This window comes from Abrus precatorius, unplaced genomic scaffold, assembly GCF_003935025.1.
Source record: "Abrus precatorius isolate BTA unplaced genomic scaffold, Abrus_2018 Scaffold11, whole genome shotgun sequence".
Taxonomy (NCBI): domain Eukaryota; kingdom Viridiplantae; phylum Streptophyta; class Magnoliopsida; order Fabales; family Fabaceae; genus Abrus; species Abrus precatorius.
In genome coordinates, this window is record NW_020874303.1 from 681126 (window position 1) to 703651 (window position 22526).

Below are 22526 nucleotides of genomic sequence, written 5' to 3' on the forward strand. Positions count from 1 at the left end.
GTTTGTGACTTTAATTTTCACTCTATCTTTTCAATACTAAATCAATAAAGGAGAGTCCAATGGTGCTACTACAAAAGCAATCGTTTGACCATAATCAAGTGCAATTAAACTATGTACAAAGGTGGTACAAGAGATTCATGAATTGTATTTATAGAACGAAAAAAGAAAAATGAAAGCCATCAAATTTTCACAAAGCTGCTGTCATACAAGCCAAACAATGTTCTTTAGGAGTGGTAGTCTTAGTTTGGTAGTTATCTCAATAGAAGTATGTGTTGCTGCAATTCATTTTGCAGTGCTTTTGAAAATATGCCTATGTTGGATATTAAAATTTAAAAAATAGTTACATACAAGCCAAGCAAAAAAAAAAAAAAAAGAGAGAGTAAAACATACTGATAATGTAAAAATAAAATAAAATTATATTATCATTCAATTATAAATTGTCATAAAGTTAAAAATTATTAATTTCTGTAATAACTATTTTAAAAGTCATTTCTAGAGTTATTTCTAATTTGTTAACGGTATAAAAAATCGTTTCAAAATTTGTCACTACAGTAAAATTATTAGAAAACTTTCCACTCGCAAGTGGTGACACGAACAGAACAATTCCTAATCCCGTGGCATATTCAGGAGTCATTTTCATTAAGCCGATACACTGTGATTTCTTGCTGCTTGAAGTACCGTCTGTCTTCTTCATCCACAAGAACAAGATTAAGATAATACTTCACACTGAACTTGTTATTGATATTGTAGTATGTTGGAGTCAGCTCATATGGACTGAGGAACAATCTGACAGGAATTGATTCTCCTGAAAAAAGCAATATCAGCAATACTACTATATGTTGATTTTCACCAGCAAATGAGTAAAATCTATTTAAATAGAAAGTAACTAAGCAAGCACAAGCACCATTTTCAAAACCACTTGTGAGTGGAATACTAAAGCCAAATATTAGTTAAAAACTTGAAAGTATTTAGTTGACCCTTCTGTTTCTTTCAATTTTACCATTAAAATATCGTTAAAAATAACAAATATTATGAAAAATGGTTTCTTGTTGTATTAAAAGAATAATTGAATAAAGTTCAAAATAGAAGTTCAGTTTAGGTAAACTTTCAGATAAGTTCTTAAGAGAAAATCAATATAAAAAATGAATAAAACTTCTCCTATAAATTAGAAACAACTTATATTTCTCTATTTTTTGATAAGTTCCAAGAAGTTCTCTCATTTAATTTCTCTAATATTTGAAGAGATAAGTTATTTTTAACTTATGATTGAAGTTTTATTCATTTTTTATATTGATATTTTTCTTCTTTGAGTACTTTTCTAGAAGTTTATCCAAGCTAGACCATATTTTGTTACTAAAATTCTTACCCTAGGGTAAATATACTAACTTTCAACAGATATGCGTTCATTTAATTATTCTACTACGCATTTATGTTTAGAGTTAGTTAATTTTATTTTGTTTCCCCACTCCACTACCCCTTCATTTTTGGATTTGTCCCCACCATCCAGTCCCCTTTTATTGTTCCCTAAATAAAACTTACCCACAATTCTAGTACTCCAATTAAGGTTAAATTACGTTTTTAGTTTCTCAAAATATCACAATTTTCCTCGTTGGTTCCTTTCAAACTCGTTATGAATTCCCAAAAAAATAAAAATCCTTCCCATGTAGTCCCTCTATAAGGTTTTGTTTATTTTGTCTCTTTAGTGCCAACATGGTTCTCAAAATGGAAGACTAAATGGGAAAACTCGTGATATTTATAAAGGACTAAATTGAAAAATCGTGATACTTAGAGGAATCAGAAAGTAAACATAAAATAACACCTAACAGAACAAAACTGATAGAAAGAGGACTAGTCGTGGACTAAATGAGAAGGGACAAAATTTTAAAACAAAGTATCAGACGAGAAAATTGTGATATTCTCTACGGGACAAAAAAAAATTAGCCTTCAACAAAATTTACAACTAATTAACAATATAAAACAACAATAAAGCATTACAATAGACCAGGCAAAACACTAATGAGCACACTAAGAGCAAAAAATGTATGGGGACAACAATGTACAGGGAAATTCTAACAGAAATACAGATCTCAAAATCTATGTCAACTGTACTTATTTTCTTTTCCTTTTTCTATTTACCTCTTTTAATATTTTTGATAGTACTTAGGTTTTTGTTTGTCCTCTGATGCTGATCTCAGTTAATGTTTGTAGCATCACACACATTTTATTATAGATAGGTTCCAACATCCATTGCCTAGTCAAACTCAGCATTTGTTAACTCAGGATTAGAATAGCGATGCCATTTCATTACTCACGATAAGACAAGAAGCATGCATATTAATAGTGTAGAATCATTTTTCTAAATGAAAAATGAAGAAAACTATATAGACTGCAAACCTCGGACTGGAACACCGTCCATCAACTCAAACTTTGAAAGGGTTTCTGTCTCAACATATGTATTGGTCCCAGATCCAGTTGATTCTCGGCGCCTGACTTCAAGTTCCATGGTTTTTATTTTGATTCTCACCAGAAGAAAATATATTTTACCAATGATGACATCCTTCAGATGATACCTGTTAATTTTTTAATTACTAAAAGCAAGTTTCATTTAATCTTCTTTAAAAACTTTAAAGATATATATTTGATCATGAGCTATTTCAGACTCACTTGCTTTTACCGTATTCAAACTCTATATGTAAGCAATCTTCAATTCCTACTTCCATCTGCATAAAGCATAAATACTACAAAAAGTTAAACTGATATTAAGTAATATCAATTCTCATGCAGAGTATACCATTAGATTAACAACTGCTTCACTTGTGAAATTAAAAACAAGGCACAGAACAAAGGATGTCAAAATCGAATTTCAATGTCGGCACAGAAGGGGGGTACAGGATTGTTTTGGACCGTAATACGAACTGTGTGTGTTAACTAAAACGCCAAATTATATTTCAACACACGTATATATGCATAATATCGGATAAGAAAAATAAGCCTTAAATAACAAACAGCAAAGCAGCAACGAACATGCAACAACAGAGCACACAGGAACAAGAGAGCAGGCAGTAAGCCATCAAGAGAGCCATAGAAGAGAAGCAACAAGCAGAGCACCACACACTCCGCCTCAATTGCTCTTGCTAACTCCATCATCCTTACCTTATAATCAGATTTATGAATACTTTTGTCCGTCAAAATTTTGCTCAAAGACCATGCATAAAGTAGGCCATGAATCGCTGCTCTGGCATTTTGGGAACCTGAGAAATTAGATATTCAAACTCTTCGATATATGAATCCATAGTCCCATCCTCTTGAATTTCTGCTTAACTCTCAAAAGGATTCTCCATTAGTCTCCCCTCCATACCTCCGAAGTAGTGCTACTTTCAGGTTATCCCATGATGGTTCTAGCTCATTTTCTATCCATAGATTGAACCAATGAACCGTAGGCCCCTCTATGGAGATTTTGGCTAGTTGCACCTTTATCTCTGGCTGAGTGTCTTGAACTTCAAAATATGTCTCAGCTCAAGAAACCTACGCACCTAAGTCAATGCCGTCAAACCCTCGAAGCTCAACCTTCTTTACTGCGAATTGAAACTCTGCCATCATATGCCCTTCCACAAAATTTTCAAGTGTTTGTTGACTTGATGAAGCTCCATCAATGTGATGCTGAGAATGAGAAGATTCTAACAACGTATTTTGATCATGGGACGGACCTCATGACAAGCACGATTCCATCTGTTTCATCTCTTCCATCAACTTGAAAACTACATTCTGCAAGTTCAACTGTGATCTCTCTTGCCTATCAGCTAGCTTTTGAACTAAATTCTCTAGTGAACTGAAACGACCTTACATGGCTGGTTCCACTCCCTTTTTATGCTTAGGCATACAGCTCCTTTTGCCGCTCTCTGATTAGGGTATCCGGCAGGTTGGACCAATTGTCAAAGACCAAATCAAAGATGTGAAAAGTATTACTAAAAAAAAAAGAAAACTCTGCAGAAATCTTTTCTGCAATACCCAGAGCAAAGCTCCTACAAAGGTCCACACCCTTGCTCACTACTAATAGAAGAAAAGCATAACTGACCCATTCTCTCTCTTTGCTCCCATTATATGTAACATTACACGTCAACCTGCTCTGCATAACTAATTTTTCTCTCTAATTCCCATTCTGCCCCTTCTTATTTCTCCTACTATAAGTTTTCCAAATCCAAGGCCCATGACAAAGTTGGACTGGACTTGTCCACTTAGGTTCATGGGACCTAACAGGTGTCGTCAGGTATGAAAGAACTAGAAAGAGGGATAACCAAAATTGCACAGCTTGAAAATCCATTTTGCATGTGAGTTTCAGCAAAATTTGGACTGCCATTTCAATGTTTTCACCTGTCGGTGCACTGCTTCACCGCATATGACCCAATGTGCCAATGTGTCATTTTGACGACCTTACCCAGAACCCCCATGTTAAAGGATCAGTAAATTGTAGTCTCTAAGCTCTTAGCCTAGTCCAGAACAGCTGTTGCCGATCTGTCAGTCTGTTAACTGACAGCCGGACAATTAGTATTAAATGCTAGGCAGTTAGTAGTATCTAGTAAGTTAACTCCAGATAGCTTGCTTAGCAAGTGACCTGGTTTCATATATAAACCCGTATCTCTGTTTTGAATGTAAGAATCAAATTTTCAGGGTTATTAGAACATTTCTCCCTCTCTTTGTTCTCTTATTTGTTTCTCAATTGTAATGCCCTCAATCACCCCAGTAGCAAAGGTGAGGACAAAGAAAATGAAAATTATCGAAGCAGCTTTTAAAGCAAACTCTTAATAGCATCAACCATAGTAAAGCATTTATATTTTATAGCATGAATGGAAAAAATACTAGTTTACCATGATTGAATGAAGGTTCAACTAATTGCAGAAAGTGGAAAACAGAACTTTCCAGTACACTAACTACTAGACATAGTTGAAATATCAAACATGGAATTAATAATTGGCAATTATCATATGCCCTACTGATAATGACCACAGGCTCCCTCACCTTAATGCTGTTATTAATTGTTGGAGCTGGCATGTAATTGCGAACCTGTAAAGAGATCGTAGTAAAAGAAAAAGGTTAACTTGGGCAGAAACAGTTATTTTCTGTAATCTGTAGTAATCTGAATCTGACATATAAAAAGGGATATATACAGTAATTACTCCAAAGATCAGAATATGAAAAATTTAGAATCTTGTCATGGCATGATCAGGCAAGAAACAATATTTTGGAAGCTTGCAGCATAAAAGTTCTAATGTATGGGATTCATGATAGAAACTCGATCAGAGAAATATGAAGAGAAAAGAATGTCTTTATTGCTCAAGATTCCCTAGAATCAACCTTGCCTCAATACGGAGGACAACAGAATTAGGGTAGACAAAATACAAAGATGAATGACCCAGGATATGTTCAAGAGTCCTGGTCTCTCCCAATCTGAACCTCACTTCTCCAAAAGCTGCTGCCTACAACTGATTTGTCCTTCCTTATTCATAACCTCCTAACAGAAACTCAACTATATGACTTGCCCACTCATTAAGATTCTGTTACAATTGTTCTGTCTTCCCCTCTGCTAATATTCTTTCCAACTCTTCTCTTATAGACCCTTGTTATAGGAGGTCTACTATCAGTTTATTTCTAGTGCACAACTTTAGAAAGTGCAAGCATTTATGAAGGAAGCAAACATAACTTCTAAAAAGTACGAATATTTGTAACAGTACAATAAAAAGAAATGCAGAGTGAAACTAAATCAAAGAATCAACAATCTAATCCCACCACCCTCCTTTCTCTTAATATAAAATTAGAACTCATACCTTCAAATTCCCTACAGCTGCTCTCCATTTAAAAACACCTGTTAGAGATGTTATAAAAGTATAAAACTATTCATATGCCTTAACACAACAGTTTAAACTTTCTGGATAATCCGTTCGTGGGTATATTAGTAGTAGTGTGATCAATTTTGAATATTAATTGGGACTAGAGGTTTCTTTGATTTAAATATGAATTTCCAATTTTGTCACATTCAGTAAGCAAACCTAACATTAAAAACAACTAATGTAGCAGAAATTATAATTACATTAGGAAGCAAGGTGATCACCAAATGATTTTTAAATTCCACAAATTTTAAATATTTTAATGATGAACATAATCTTTAGTAATCACTCATATTTTGATATAACAGAAAGAACTGTGAATTAAAAAAATTGAAGAAATAAAAGTATAATTGGATAACTGGCATGGTCATAATTTAAGCGGGAAAAGCAATTTACAACATAGAGCATTTGGTTGTTGCATAAGTCTATATTCTTAAGAATGATTTAATGCACCACTTGTTTTGGATAGGATTAGATGTTTGGCTCCTATTTGATGTAAAGCACTTGACTTTTTAATGAGGTCTCACTAGCAACTTTGTTTCATTGATTTTCCCTTTATCCTTTGTTGTTTCTGTTTTGTAATTTTACTAAGGAGAAGGAGGTGTCCCCATCCTTCCTTCTATTTTGTCATATTTTCCCTACATTTCAGTAAATTTCTTTTTATTAAAAAAATATATCTAATCCTTGACTCTACCACTAATTAGGTTTCTAGAATTTTAACATAATGCCTGCCTCCATAACTTGAAATTAATTTATTTAGTACTACTATATTGCATTTGATGTACTTTGACAATGTTGGGGACACAAGTTACAAAAACAGTTGAACGTATGTATACATACAGCACCAATTAGTGACACTTGAATGTAATATTAGATAATCTGTTGTAGCATACAATTATGTATTGAATAATTCCTTATTCATTGTAATAAGGATAATTTCCCTCTTACAATTATGTACAGATTTGTAGCCTAAAATCCCAAGGTTAGCAATAATTTGTTTATTTTCATGTCTATATGATACTTTGTAACTACTGCTGTAATATCATCATGATTCAAACATGGCAGTGCAAAACAACTATAATCACAAAAAGTATGTATGGTAATCAAAACAATGGGGGATATGTAGTAGTAAAGCTATGAAAGTCATGATTATATAGTAGAAAATCAACTCACTACAAAATCCATGCATTCCACAATGCTGTTGACATAATTTCGACTAACAGTCACCTTCAAAATGTACCTGCATGATTGCCAAAAATTGATCTAATGCATTCAGTTAAGTCATTATGTTCATTTCTTTCCAACTGGAAGCAATTTTTGGCCAATGACAATATTGACTGAAGTATGAAAAAAGCACACAATAAGAATCATCCACTGTAATATCAATATTCTACAAATTCATCAATGGTATGACACATTTACCCTTTGTTTCCACCCAGTGTCCATCATTCAATTTCAGTATTACACCCCTAACTACTTAGTTTGGCCTATCTACGCTGTGGCCTAACTCCTAAGACACAAGTGATTTGTGAATTAACTGTAACTTGTGACTAGCATCACTATCAATCAAAACCTCATTAAGTTTCCATTCCATTCTCATGCTACACTGTTTGACATTCCAAACAACCCCAATGCATTGCATTCTAAAGCTTTCTTCATTTTTTACACCCACTTCAATGGTGTTAGATAACAATTAGGGATTAGATATAATCAAGGATATGCTTAGATATGTAACTGTAAATTAGGGATTTAATTGATTCTTTTGTAATTATGATTCTGATAGAACTGGACCAAAGGAATAAGAACAGAGCAAAAAAGAATCAGAACCAAGGAAAGAATTGTGTATTATTGTTGTTAAATCTGAGTTGGGGATTTGGTACCCCACACAAAGTAAAAGAATGTTTACAAACAATGTCTCATTACAACTATATCTCCTTTCAGGTATTTGTATCCTGATCTCTCCTAGTCCAATCCCAAGTGACTAACTGAATGCCCCCCATTTTCCTCCCTTTGCCCTATTTATTCTCAATTAGTAAAAATACTTGTAACAGTTACATCAGAATCAATTATCAGTTGTTATGCTTACCTGGGCCAGCCCCACCTTTATTTTTCCTAACATATACTTTCCTAATCAAAGGTCTAACAGTACTCCCCCCCAAAAGTTCCACCTTGTCCTCAAGGTGAAATTGTGAAAAATGTTCCTAGATAGTAGCAACTGATTCCCTCATGGCTTCAAATTCAGGGAGGTCCTTCCACTTGATCAATACTTCTGCTGTACCTGAAGGATTATTGAGAACTCTTGGCACCTCTACAGGTTTGACTTGAACTTCCAAGTCATCCATTAACATCGTAGGTAAAGGTTGAAATTGAGTTGCTGGACCAATGGCCTTCTTAAGAAGTGAGACACGAAAAACAGGGTGGATTCGACTATCATCTGGAAGTTGCAACTGGTAAGCAACCTGTCCCACTCTTAAACAATTTGATGAGGTCCATAAAATCTCGGACTTAATTCTCATTCATCCTTTTAGCTAGAAACTTCAATCTGTAAGGCTGCAGCTTGAGATAAACCCAGTTCCCAACAGCATACTGAACTTCCCTCCTATGTTTATTAGCATAAGCCAGCATTTGATCTTGGGCCTTGAGAAGGTTTTTTTCTCAAATCATGTATGATGGAATCGTGCTCGTGTCAATTGATTGACTTCTTCAACAATAGATGGTACAGTAGTTCCCTTAAGAAGATAAGGAGTGTAAAATACTAACATAAATACTAATCCTAATAAGTCTATTATAGCTATTTATAACACTCTCCCTCAAGCTGGAGCATAGATATTAATCATGCCCAACTTGTTACAAATATAATTGCTACATGTCCCATTTAAAACCTTTGTAAACACATCTGCTAGTTGATCATCTATCCTAACATGAGAGATAGATATAAGCTTCTATTGAACTTTTTCTCAAATAAGGTGACAATAGATCTCAATATATTTCGTCCGTTCATGAAAAACTGGATATGAAACAATGTATATCGCTGCCTGGTTATCACACCAGAGTTACATAGGCTTAGTGCTACCAAATCCTACCTCTTCTAACATATGTTTCAACCACATTAACTCACAGGTAATCTGAGCCATCGCCCTGTATTCTGATTCTGCACTCAATCTTGATACAATGTCCTACTTTTTACTTTTCCATGAAATTAAATTACTTCCCAAGAACACACAATATCTGGTAGTAGATTTTTTGTCCATAGATCCTACTTAATCAGCATCAGAAAACGGCTCTATCTATACATGTCCATGATCTTTGTACGCAATTCTTTTTTCTGGTGCTTTCTTCAAATACTTCACAATGCGGATTAGTGCTTCCCAATGAGTATCCATCAGAGATAACATAAACTAGCTAACAATACTCACTGGAAAAGTCATTCCGGCCTTGTGATAGTCAAGTAATTCAACTTGCCTGCTAATCTTCTATATTACTGTGGATCTGCAAAAAGAACTCCATTTGCTGTCAGTTTCACTCCTGACTCCATAGGTGTCTCACATAGTTTAGTTCCTTTTAGTTTCGTCTCAGTCAATAAGTCTAAGACATATTTTCTCTGTGAAATGAAGATTCCTGACTTGGAGTACATGACTTCAATACCTATAAAGTATTTCAGAATTCCTAAGTCTTTTGTCTGAAACTTGGTTTGAAGAAATTTCCTTAGGTTGTTGATTTCTTCTTTATCGCTACCTATAATAACAATATCATCTACATAAACAATCAATAAAATACAATCAAGGTTAGTCTGTTTGTAAAATATTGTATGATCACACTCACTCCTTTCACTAATCCAAATTCCAAAATCACGTCATTGAATCTCCCAAGCTCTAGGCGATTGTTTTAAGCCATATAATGACTTCTTTAAACGATACACTTTTCCATACTCCCCCTGAGCAACAAAGTCAGATGGTTGCTCGATGTACACCTTCTCCTGTAAGTCTTCATGTAAGAATGCATTCTTTACATTTAACTAGAATAATGGTCAATTATGCATAGCTGCAAGAGAGATGAAGATGCGAATAGATGAGAGTTTAGCACTAGAGAGAACGTATTAGTGTAGTCAATGCCATAAGTTTGGGCATACCCTTTTGCAACAAGTCGTGCCTTCAGACGAGCCACAGAATCATCCAGATTAACTTTCACAGTGTAAATCCACTTGCAACTAATAGCTTGTTTTTCCTTAGGAAGAGGAACCAAATCCCAAGTATTATTTGTCTCAAGGGCCAACATTTCTTCCTCTATAGCATGTCGCCAACATCATGACCAAGGGCATATAGGTCTTAAGAACAGAAAGAGAGTATACACCAATCATGAAGGATTTTGACGTAGAGGATAAATGAGCAGACGTCACATAAGATGAAATAGGATAAGTGCAAGATTTCTTACATTTACGGATAGCAATAGGAAGGTAAAGGTCAGACATGAGATCTGTTGACACTTGAGGAGATAATGGTAGAGGTTGAGTACCATCTTGAATATCGTTAGTCACAAGGGTCGCGTCATCTGAAGGTTGTTTTGGCCAGCGAGAGTATGTCCGCTCAAAGAACTTGAAACTTGTATCTACAGGAGCTAGAGGTGCAAAAAAATGTGTAAATTGGATAATAGTATAAGTCAAGAAGGGTTTATCTACCTCATACATGAACTCAAAAGAAGAGAACTTAAAAAATGGAAGACTTTCAAAGAAAGACACTGATAGAACCCAATGTTTAAACTGAATATGAAAGACTGTTCTTTATTACTGAACCTAATCCCCAATACTACACCAACGTGGTACAGATTAGGAATAGGAAGAATGATTACAAAATTCAATAACCTAAGGTGATTCGAGAGACCTCACTCTCCAAACCAGCCTATTCTATTCCAACCGAAAAACTGAAAACTAACTATTTGTGCTCATATTTATTTACTAACAGAGCCAGCTGTCCAATATTAATAGAATTGGTTATTTACACTTTTATTTTTCTGACTAGTCTTCTTTCTCCTAGTATATACATGTTTGAATCTATCAATACCCCCTCCCCCCTAAAAGAGCCACCTTGTCCTCAAGGTGAAAGTCAAGGAAAGCGTCTTGAATGGAGCTAGCTGATTCCCAGCTGTTCTCATGATCTGGCAGCTGCTTCCACTTGATAAGGACTTCTGTTTCACCTGCCACAGTTTGGCGGGTCTCCAGCAGCTGGTCAGGACTTACTTCCAATTCATACTCTGCAGACAACATAGGGGGTAGAGGTTGTGCTGTTGTAGTCGGATGAATGGCCTTTTTAAGGAGTGATACATGAAAAACCGGGTGTATACGGCTGTTTTCTGGGAGCTACAGTCGGTAAGCTACTTGCCCAATTTTCTCCATGATTTGATAAGGCCCATAAAATCTGGGACTCAACTTAGCATTAGGCCTTTTAGTTAAAGATCTTTGTCTATAAGGTTGTAATTTCAAGAATACCCAATCCCCCACTTGATAAACAACATCACGTCTATGTTTATTTGCTTGCAATCTATTTTGATTTTGAGCTTTACACAAGTTATTCCGCAATTCCTTCAAAATCTCATCTCTTTGCTCTTGTAACTGGTTGACCTGCTCAATTTTAGATGGAATAGTAGTCCCTTTTAACAAAAGAGGAGGGTCTTGGCCATACAAGGCTTTGAAAGGGCTCATCTTGGTGGAAGCACTGTAATTGGTGTTGAACCAAAATTCTGCCTAGCTCAACCACTTAGGCCAATGTTTGGGTTTAGACCCTGTTATGCAACGTAAATATGTCTCTAAACAGCGGTTTACCACCTTTGTTTGACCATCAAATTGAGGATGGTAAGTAGTGCTAAAGTTCAGTTTAGTGCTTGCTTGTTTGAATAATTCCTTCCAAAAAGCACTCAAAAATATTTGATCCCTGTCAGAGACAATGGTGGAAGGAAACCCAGTAGCTTTACCACTTCTTTCGTAATGGCCTTCATGTGTTCGAAAAGCGGTCTTCTCCACATCTTTTTTCATTAGAATCTGATGATAACCAGATTTCAAATCCAGTTTGGAAAATAATGTAGCTCCTCCCAATTCATCTAATAATTCTTCTATAATAGGGATTGAAAATTTATTGGGGATTGTGACCTTATTCAGAGCCCTATAATCTACACAAAATCTCCATCCTCCATCTTTTTTTTTCACCAGAATAATAGGGCTAGAATATGGGCTAATGCTAGGCCTTATAATCCCTGCTTTCAACATCTCTTGCACCAGCTTCTCTATCTCATTTTTTTGATAATGAGGGTATCGGTATGGCCTAATATTAGGTATAGATGCTCCTTCCTTCAAATATATAGCATGATCATGGTTTCTGCTAGGAGGTAAGCCCTCTGGATCCTGAAATAACTCGTCGTAGTGTTGCAACACGTTCTCAATGAGTGAAGGAATTGCCAGTTTCTGCTGAAGGTTTAGTTTCTACTAATTTCACCAAATACACTTCTCTTCCTTTTAATTCTTGCGTCATCATCTTCATTGAAGTTTTGGTTCTGGACAAAGTTGGATCTCCTACTAGAATTTGTTGTTGCTGTCCCCTCCCAATTGTCAGAGTTAACTTGCCAAAATCAGCTCGAACTTCTCCTAGACTAGCCAGCCATTCCAGCCCCAAAACTAAATCTGCTCCTCCTAGTTCAAATAGGAAGAAATCTTGATTAATTTTTAATCCTTGCAACTCCAGTATAAACCCTTTACACACCCCTTGACATTTCACTTTGTGTCCATCCCCTACCTCCACCACGTAGGGAAGAGTCTCTTCTTTGACTAGATTGCATCTTTTCATTAACTCAGGGGATATGAAGTTGTGGGAAGCTCCACAATCTATCAAGATTATCACCTTCTCCTCTCCTATCCTCCCCCATACCTTCCAAGAATTTCTAGTTGTCAGCTCAGCCATAATTAACATAGACATCTGCAATATTTTCTCAGCCCTTTTTTCTTCCTCTCCTTCCCATTCTACCCCCGTCACTATTTTTGTCCCCCCTGATTCCTCATCTTTTATCAGCAACATATGTAATTGCTTATTTTCGCATACGTGGTTCAGGCCAAATTTCTCGTCACATCGAAAGCATAATCCCTTTTTAATATTATCTTGCATTTCCTCATCTGTCAATTTTTTAAAAGTTGCACCTCTGTTTCTGTTCCCTCCTTGATTATTACTGCTAGCGCTGCTCGCCATGTCAGAACTCTCCCCCTTCCCTTTATTGTTACTGAAATTTGATGATTGCATTCTTGTTTCTCGGGTATAACTTCTTGTCCCAACGTATGACCTTAACGAATTTCCTGTCTTGTTCCCTTGTTGTGTTGCTGCTTTCATTGCAACCTGATTTTTTTCTTCCACCATTTGGGCTTTCATCATGAGTTCTGCCAAATTGTCAGGTTCGTGCAATTTTACCTCCGTTTTGATCTCCTCTTTAAGGCCGTTCAAGAAAATTTTCACCAAATAGTCTTGATTAATTCCCTTCAAGAAACCTGCATATTTCTCAAATTCTTCGACAAACTCTTCCACTGAATCTGTTTGTTTCAGCCCTAGCAAAATCTCGAAAGGGTTCTTCATTAGAGTTGGCTGAAATCACCTTACTATTGCTATTTTGAATGAATCCCAAGTAGGGTTGGGATTGCAAGATTCCCACCATTGAAACCAATTCAGTGTCTTTCCTTCCATTGCTACCATAACTGCCTGTATTCTTTCTTCTTCTTGAATTCCCTTCAGCCGAAAATACCTCTCTAAACGATTCATCCATCCATATGTCTCATCACCCGTAAAAATAGGAATTTCAAGTTTTTGCCATTGTGTATTCTTTATTAGACTCAGTTGTTCTTGTGCTGAATCAGAATCTTTTTCATAATTGTAATCTCTTTCTGGACTGTGATCTTTCCCATGACTTTGATTTCTCTGCGACAATTCCCCTACAATTTCTATGAGATTTGAAATCATATCTTCCAACTTCTAAAATCTTGCGTCTTGCACATTTTCTTGTAAATCATGATCACAATTCCAGTTCTGCAGTGTGCGCTCCAAGGCTTCAACCCTTGCCTCCATTCTCGTTCTTCCCATGCATCAATTTCCCCCAAGATCGTTGTTCTGCACCAGGATCGGTGCTTTGATACCAGTTGATAGAACCCAATGTTTAAACTGAATATGAAAGATTGTTCTTTATTACTGAACCTAATCCCCAATGCTACACCAATGTGGTACAGATTAGGAATGGGAAGAATGATTACAAAATTCAATAACCTGAGGTGATTCAAGAGACCTCACTCTCCAGACCAGCCTATTTTATTCCAACCGAAAAACTGAAAACTAACTATCTGTGCTCATATTTAGTTACTAACAGAGCCAGCTGTCCAATATTAACAGAATTGGTTATTTACACTTTTATTTTTATAACTAGTCTTCTTTCTCCTAGTATATACATGTTTGAATCTATCAGACACATTAGAGAAAATAAGATCATGACCAAGATCAGGAGAAAAACAACGGTAACCTTTTTGTAACCGAGAATAACCCAAAAACACACATTTTAGGGACTTTAGATCAAGTTTAGTTACTTGAGGACGAACATAAAACACAAAACAAGTGCAGCCAAAGTTTGACTCTATACTACAAAATCTTTAGAAAACCTAGTTGTTTTGATGGCGACTCGGCATTGTTTATCAGCCACCAAAAAAATTTTCATCCCCACAGCAGCCATGGTCGGTCTTGTCTGAAACTGCTGGTTTTTTTTTTTTTTTTTCAGGCGGCGGCAACACTGGCGGTGATGGTGGTGGCAGCGGTGAGGGGTACCCTAGGAGACTCTTGATACCATGTAGAATTAAGAGAGAGTGAGCGTAGAGAGAAACAGATTAGTGTGCTAGAATTAGATAGGTTCTCTACTATGTACAGAGATCCTTATATTTAAAAGGATACATATGTAACCCTAATGGACAAGCATGTTATTATAATACTAACATAAACCCTAATCCTAATAAGTCTATTATAGCTATTCACAATAAGGAGGATCAAATCCATAGAGAGACTTGAATGGGGTAAATTTAGTAAAACTGTTGTAATTGGTGTTAAACCATAATTCAGCCCAACTTAACCATGGTGTAAGGACTAACTCGAAGTCTATCTTGTTGACTCAGCTTCCGCCCCCGAAACCTCTGGACAATAATAGGGGTACACTAGCTATAACTACAATATTGGCAGAAACGAGAATCGAAATGGTGGCATGCAGATTGTGCCACAGACAACAGATGCCAAAACCCAACCTGAGGTTAAGCATGGAGAGGGCCTAAACATCATGCTTCAATCAATTGGAACCTAAATGGAACTTCACCTTGAGGACAAGGTGAATATTTGGGAAGGAGTATTTTTAGATAACCCATTAGTTCATTGGTTAGAATCAGTAGTTAGTTATTTAGTTAGTTGCAATTAGGAAAGGGTATCACTTGTATAAATAAAACAAAAGGAGGTCAGATTGTCAACTGGAGAAAGGATTGACTCTTTGAGAGTAGAGAGTCCAGGTTCTCTCAAATAACCAGGGAAATCCACTCAATCAGTAAAAAACTTCTGTTCTTTTTCTCTTTTACTGATTTGGTTCCTATCATACAACCAGAAGAGTTTCAGGTACCAGAAGTTATGCAGAAGGAAGAGAAAGTTACAGAGTTTTTGTCCACTAGAGGGGAATGTCAAGTGAAGATGCAACTTGGGAGGAGGAAACTATTTTGAAGAGTCAATTTCTGACATTCAACCATGAAGAATGGACAAGGATGATTTTTCAGGAGCAGTAAATGATGGAAACCATGAATTAAATGGGTCAGAGGATGGGTCCATTAGTCCCAAGTTGACTAAACCATCCATTTGGTGTGTGTATTCTAGGAGAAGGTGAAGAGGCAAAAATGACTGATATGATGGCACTTATAATGAGCAGAATCAGTAGCTGATATGTATTAGGCTGGCAGTTATGTTTTAGCATAGCAGTTATTTATTAGAACATATGTATATGTATCAGGTACGTATTAGGATATATGCTGTAGTGGTATGTGAAAACAGGTGTTTGTGTGTGTGTTGTAATTCGGTTAATCTGGGCAGAGAATATTTTCTGAAGGAATCATATGACTCTGGGACAGCAACCCTTTGGTGTATTGTTGTTTTTAATATGCAAGGAAAGCCACAAAAGTAGAAACAAAGGTTATGGTGATAAGCCACTAATTTTACAAATGAGTCAACCAAAAGAGACAAAGTGAATTTGTTAATCTTCTGTCCACCAAGGAAAATAGATTGCTATACCATCAAATTTGTGCTCCTTTTCATTAAATTTTATCATTCATTCCAAAATGTGATTGTAGTGTTAAGTTGTATATATAACCTGATTTCAAAGCTACAATACTAACTGGCATGACAATGATTTAGAGAAACTTTGACATAATTTGTTGAACTAAAACCAAAAGGTCCAAAATGATCTTGGTGATCCTTTGACATTATGCAGGAAAACTTGATTTCCTTCCTGTTTAAAATAATGTAGGAAAAATAATTCTCACATTTTTTTCCAACTAAGATAGCACTTAGATATATAGCTGAAAATAATGCTACAATCACAAAAGTAATTCTTCCATCCCATCTTAGCAGCTTATGCTTCTAGTTGAAGCCAGGTTGGTGAAGTGGTCTCTTGATCCTTTCTGTAACAGCAATAAAATAGCCACCATTTATTAAGAAGAATTAGGGGTGAACCCCAATTACAAAACTATTACTGCAGAACTTCAAGGGCCTGGACCTCCCAATGCCATGAAGGCCCCAATTTCCTTTCACCAATCCCAACCCCCCCCCCCCCGGGCGTCCCTCTTTAATCCCCATTCTTATTTATAGGCAACATGCCTTGTTCAACTAACTCACCTACCTAACTAACTAATGGGGACTAACTAAGTAATCTGTTTAGACAAACTACCAACGGAGTGACTTATCAATACTCCCCTCCCTAAAGCTTCACCTTGAGAATTACATAACTCCAGCCAGGTCCCACTGTCTTGATTTTACCTCCCAAACATTGTCTTGTATTCCTCTCACCTCTAACACTTCCATTCCGTCAAGGTCTTCTTCCAACAACATGACCCTTAATTGTTTATTTTTGCAAACGTGGTCCGGGGAAAATTTCTCATCACATCTAAAACAGAGAACTTTTTGATGTCTTTCATTATACTCCACTGCCAACAATTCCTTAAAATTTCTCCCCCTTCTACTAACTCCAAGATTTTCAGTGGGTTTATTGAAAGAATTCATACTGGAATTAATCGTTGTTGTAGAATTCAAATTTGAATTGTTTGGTGCAGAAGACTCCACACAAGCTGCTCCATTTATTCCAGTTGCTCCTCCAGGTCTGAATCGGCTATCATAATCCCCAGATAGGTTCTTGAAACCAGGTTACTCTTGTTATGGGTACCCCATTTAGTTCCCATTGTGTTTTCGGTGCCTCCTTTTCTCCAAAGTATCTGGTTTTTTTCGTCAATGAGTTGAGCCATGTCCATCATCTCTGACAAAGACTGCTTTGAATGTAATTTCAATTCTTCCCTTACCTCCTCTTGTTTTCAATTCTTCCCTTACCTCCTCTTGTACTGAGTCGTCTTGATTTAACCCCAACAATATCCCATATGGGTTTTGAATCATCGAGGGTTGGAATCTGTGAATGACTACCTGACGGAATTGTGTCCAAGAAATGCTTCCAGTGCAAGATTCCCACCACTGAAACCATGAAAGAGCTTTTCCTTCCATAGCAACCAAGACTGCTGTCATGCGTTCTCCCTTCGATACTCCTCGTAATTGAAAGTATCTTTCAATCTTGTTAATCCACCCATATGCGTCGTCTCCCTCAAATATTGGAATTTCAAGTTTCCTCCACCGATCATCTCCTTTCAACAACGTGCTCGTTTCTGCCCACATTCTCACTTTCGGCCTCCCCAAGGGTATTGTGATTAAGACCCGATTGAATCTCTTCTAATCTGCACAATATCTCTTGGTCGTTGCTTTCAGTGTTTCGTACCTAAGCCTCCATGAATGACCTGCGCTCACCTTCCTCTTCCTTTTGTTTTTGCAGATCCAACAAACTTCTTTCCAATGCCTCTATTCGGCTTTCCATCCTTGTTCCCACCATGAACATGCCCAAGATTGTAGAGCTTTGATACCAGTTGATAGGAACTAGGTATTTTATTAAGAAGAATTATGGGTGAACCCCAATTACAAAACTCTTACTGCAGACTTCAAAGGCCTGCACCTCCCAATGCCATGAAGGCCCCAATTTCCTTTCACCAATCCCCCCCTCCCCGGCATCCCTCTTTAATCCCCATTCTTATTTATAGGCAACATGCCTTGTTCAACTAACTCACCTAACTAACTAACTTGGGGACTAACTAAGTAATCTGTTTAGACAAACTATCAACGGAGTGACTTATCAATTTACCTCCCATACCACATTCTCTTTTTTGCTTTTTAACAAGAGTATATTAACCATCAAGCATTAGCTGCTCACCTTTTTAAAAAATGAACATTAGAAATTATAATTATTCCATAACTGTTTACAAAAAAAAAAAGTAAAGAAAAAAACACAGAAATTAAGAATTCAAGGTTGCCAAAGAAGTAAAAATGTAAAATAACTATCATACCTAAGCTTAACATTGATTCCATTGTATGATTCATATGGCATTTCAACAGTGGAGAATTCGAATGGGTATGTTTTCCTTTCATATAAATTGCCAGGAACCTCAAGTTCGCGTACTGCACATATATTATGGAGTTAAAAAACATGGAGAATTATCATATAAATTCTAACCAATGATATCACAAGAGTATCATGATGCTCCCCACAAAGGGAGCAAGACAATTTGGTGGGGACAAGAAAAACAAAACAGACTGCATATTGGAGCTTCTAAATATAAACATGGTTTAAATATGTAATTATTCAAATGCCTATATTAAAAAATGTGCAACAAACATAATAAAAAGGAAAAGATAAAAAAGGAAAGATCTGAGTTGTGTAAGCTTAAACTTACCAAGAGAAGTAAAGTCATAGAAGTTGCCTCTATCAAAATATAACTCTGCATGGAAGGAAATGAACTAATATGGAGCATCATTCATTATATACACACATTACTAAAATATAGTGCCCCACTGACATCACTGTTCACATAATTAACTTCATTGACCAACAAGTCCCACGTAGACAAATATAAAATAACATAAATACAAAAGCTTTCAAGTGCACTTCATGGTGGCATTTAGAGGGCTTCGCTCTGTAGCTAGAGTATATGGTAAAGAGGGAAAGATAGAAGAAGGAAAGACTTAGTACAATTTATCAATAAAAAGAAGTTTCTAATCCAGATGCCAATTCACTAGATATCTTGAATATTATACATACATTCAACCACGAGTTAAGACCATGATAAGCAAAAAGAATAAATATCTTGATTCTTGAATATCTTCTTGTACTAATCCAAACTAAGAACTTTATTTTCATTTGAAGTTATAGACAAACATAAAAACACATAATTTGAAACTAGATGCAATTAAGGGTACTATCAACAGCAAAAATGGCTTTTGAGTTTAAAGAAAGCGGTCCTAGATTTATACCAAAATACAAAAAAGAATAGAAACACACCAATTTGACCAAGAAGCTCAATTTTTACACCATTATGTTCAACCTTCTTCCCATTTGCAGGTTCTATAATAACCTGGTAGCAAAGTGTCAAAAATTAAAATCAATTTTACTAACAGACAACAGTACAAAATCCCCACATCAAAGGTAAAACATGATGATGCCCCATGCAGTGTACCTCCCCAATTATATTGTCCTGACTTTGAAAGAGAGGAACCATGACTGTTTGGCCATTTTCCTTCTTCATGCGAACCTAGCAATCAAGAAAGGGTACAAAACAGTAAATCAACATTTCTCAGCTTACTAGAAGCTAAAACCAAATCTTACTTAGTGTTATTATTATGTTAATATCTGAATAACAATAATAAGGAAGCAACTAAACAAACAAACGAACATTTTCCCAAAGTAATTATAAACTTTGAAGGGATTAACATGTTATTATAAGAAAGATAAAACAGCATGATACCTAACTAGACACCCCAAATCTCAAAAAAAAAAATTCAGAAACTGAATATTGGTATATAAAGACCAAGCCATCAACTAAGCCAATCAAATCACTTGAACCATTACACTGGATTATAGATATGACATAAAATTTCATTCGTGTGTGCCTCGGATTAGGCATAATATAGCAAACCATATGGATTCCGATCTTGTAACCATTTAGATCTCCCATAATTCACAGCAGTGATGTTTAACTGGATACTAAGACTCTGAAATCCCTCTGTGATTAAAACAGGCACAAAGAGCTTCCTTTGTGGGAAAAAAAGCATAACTTACTTGAGATACACAAGGGGCATTTTTCCCACCAATCGACTTGAATAAATGATTAAAAAGGAAACCCCATAAAGCACAAATTGTTAGAGGTGTAACACAACCCTACAAAAATAATGGCTAAAAAGGGGTTCATTCATTCCTTCATATCACTATCATCACTGAAGTGCAGCACAATCACAACACACCTGTTTGCGAGTTCTTCCATCAGCAAAAGAGATTGAGATCTTGCATGGCGGCTTGAAAGCTCCGGCAATAAAATTCTGATCAAACAACGCACACACGCGAAGCAAATTGATAAGCACGATTCATCAAACAATTGCAATGCAACAAAAAAAAATTATGATTATCCAATTCCATTCAAATTTTTATTTTAGCCTTCAGGGAGAGAAAATCACCATGGTTTTTCAGAAAGAGAGCTGATCAAGAGAGAACGACGGGGAGAAAAGGAAATTCAGAGAAAAAGGTTACGCAAAATGGAATGAAAAAGCTTCACATGCAAATGCAAATGCAACAAACAGTCCACACTGTCAAGGATGAACGTGTAACGCTATTCTATCATTTCTATGTAACGATATTTTTTTTAAGCATACGGAACCATACACTATATCATATAACGATAATAATAATTGTTATTATTATTATTATTGGTTCTAGAGTACACTTCGTGCCCTACCTATATATTCTACGCAAATATTTTAGTTTTAATTAAGAAATATTCACATTATTTTAGAAGAAGTTTTTGTGGTAAATACGCAAAACGCTAACTCAAAATTTCATTTTAAAAACTTAAAATATATATTACTTGAATGATGAACCAGTGGTTAGTAATATAATATAATATAATAGTATATATGATTTGATATGATATGATGATTTATTTTTAATAATAATAATTTTATGATATTATGATTACATGAGGCTAAATAATAGTTGGGCATAAATTTAAAATTATGTTTGACCATTGCTGTTCTTCATTTTTATCGTTGGTGTATTGTTGTACAGTATCATTAAATTAAAATATAAATTTTTATAAAATAATATATTTTTAAAATTAATAAAATATAAGATAAAATATATTTATAAAGATAATATGATTTATTTATAAATAAATAAAAATTATTAAAGTATAATATGACATAAATTTTTTAAGTATAATATAAAATCCATTCCCGTACAGTGTATACGTGGGATGTTGATGGATTGTGGAATTGTCGATTCCGTATTTATAGAAACTATGGAGGAATAAATTGACACATGAGTTGGTCAACTATATGATCTAAAGCTTAGTAATAAACTAAAAGAATGTTCTTTTAAAAAATTGGTGTCTTATTTTGAGATGAAATTTTAAGTATTTTTTATTTGCACTATAGTGTATACTATACTCAGGTGCTTAGCACATTTGTTGCATAACCAAAAAGAAATAAATTTAAACATTTTTTAAATCTTCAAAGTATATTAATACTTTTATAAAATTATTTGTGTAGCTTATATTCTTACAATTATTAATTTTGATTTTTTTATGATGCAAATTTACGAAAAAATGACACATTAATTAATATAAGTGTTAGTTACATCATCATATAATAGTGACCAAGGACTAAAATTAATAATTTTTTAAAATATAAAAGATAAAAAATAAATTTAAAAAACAAAAAAAATCAAATTTTAAAACAAATTGGTTTAAAATTTTAATATATTTAAATACATTTAAAATTATTAAATTAAATAAATATATTAAATTATATTAAAATAAATAATAATTTACATTTTCAATATGCAAGAGACATGGAGTGTGGTATCAAAATCTATTTCAAAAGACTTTTATCTCATCTTTATTTTTATTGGAAAAATTTTAAAAGTTAAGATATAAAATAGATCAACTTTAAAAAAAAATTCTCAATTTTATTTTTACTGTTATACTCATAATTATGGAAGTCTTTATCGTGAACATTGTCTTTCATCTTAATAATAAATTGTTAATATTTTTAATAAAAATATTCACAAATTAAAGTTTTTTATTGAGTTCAAAATTATATAATCTCGTAAAAGTAAGTATAACTTTATTGTCTAATGTTGAGAGTATGCAAGGGTATAAAATATGATTCATGTTCTTATTTCAACTAAGAAAACCTTAAAGCTCAGACTTCAAATAAGAAAGTTACCATAAGAATTTTTAGACAAATTTTAATATAA

At 34.9% G+C, this 22526-nt stretch overlaps 1 protein-coding gene across 4 annotated transcripts; it reads right to left on the bottom strand.

The window, feature by feature from the left end:
* Positions 1–442: 442 nt before the first annotated feature.
* LOC113854536 (vacuolar protein sorting-associated protein 26B-like) lies at positions 443–20887 on the bottom strand. 4 transcript variants are annotated; one of them, XM_027485564.1, is made up of 11 exons: positions 20729–20887; positions 20519–20593; positions 19735–19809; positions 19560–19632; positions 18955–18999; positions 18568–18679; positions 7056–7122; positions 5017–5061; positions 2665–2720; positions 2395–2570; positions 443–805 (listed from the first exon to the last, which is right to left on the bottom strand). In XM_027485564.1, the coding sequence occupies exons 1-11, from the start codon at positions 20729–20731 to the stop codon at positions 624–626; spliced, it is 909 nt and encodes a 302-aa protein (XP_027341365.1). In that variant the 5' UTR covers positions 20732–20887; the 3' UTR covers positions 443–623. The 4 variants fall into 4 exon arrangements, with proteins under 4 accessions (XP_027341365.1, XP_027341366.1, XP_027341367.1 ...); XM_027485565.1 differs by lacking the exon at positions 18955–18999 and having other exon boundaries at positions 522–805; positions 20729–20860; XM_027485566.1 differs by lacking the exon at positions 20519–20593 and having other exon boundaries at positions 522–805; positions 20729–20834.
* Positions 20888–22526: the final 1639 nt, after the last annotated feature.

Bases quoted from the DNA above. Each gene is read 5' to 3' on its own strand.
- LOC113854536 (XM_027485564.1), bottom strand. The intron at 19,633-19,734 runs GTACACTGCATG...CTTTGCTACCAG, and splicing joins AGGACAATATAATTGGGGAG to GTTATTATAGAACCTGCAAA. The intron at 2,721-5,016 runs GTGAGGGAGCCT...TGCTTTATGCAG, and splicing joins CAATTAATAACAGCATTAAG to ATGGAAGTAGGAATTGAAGA.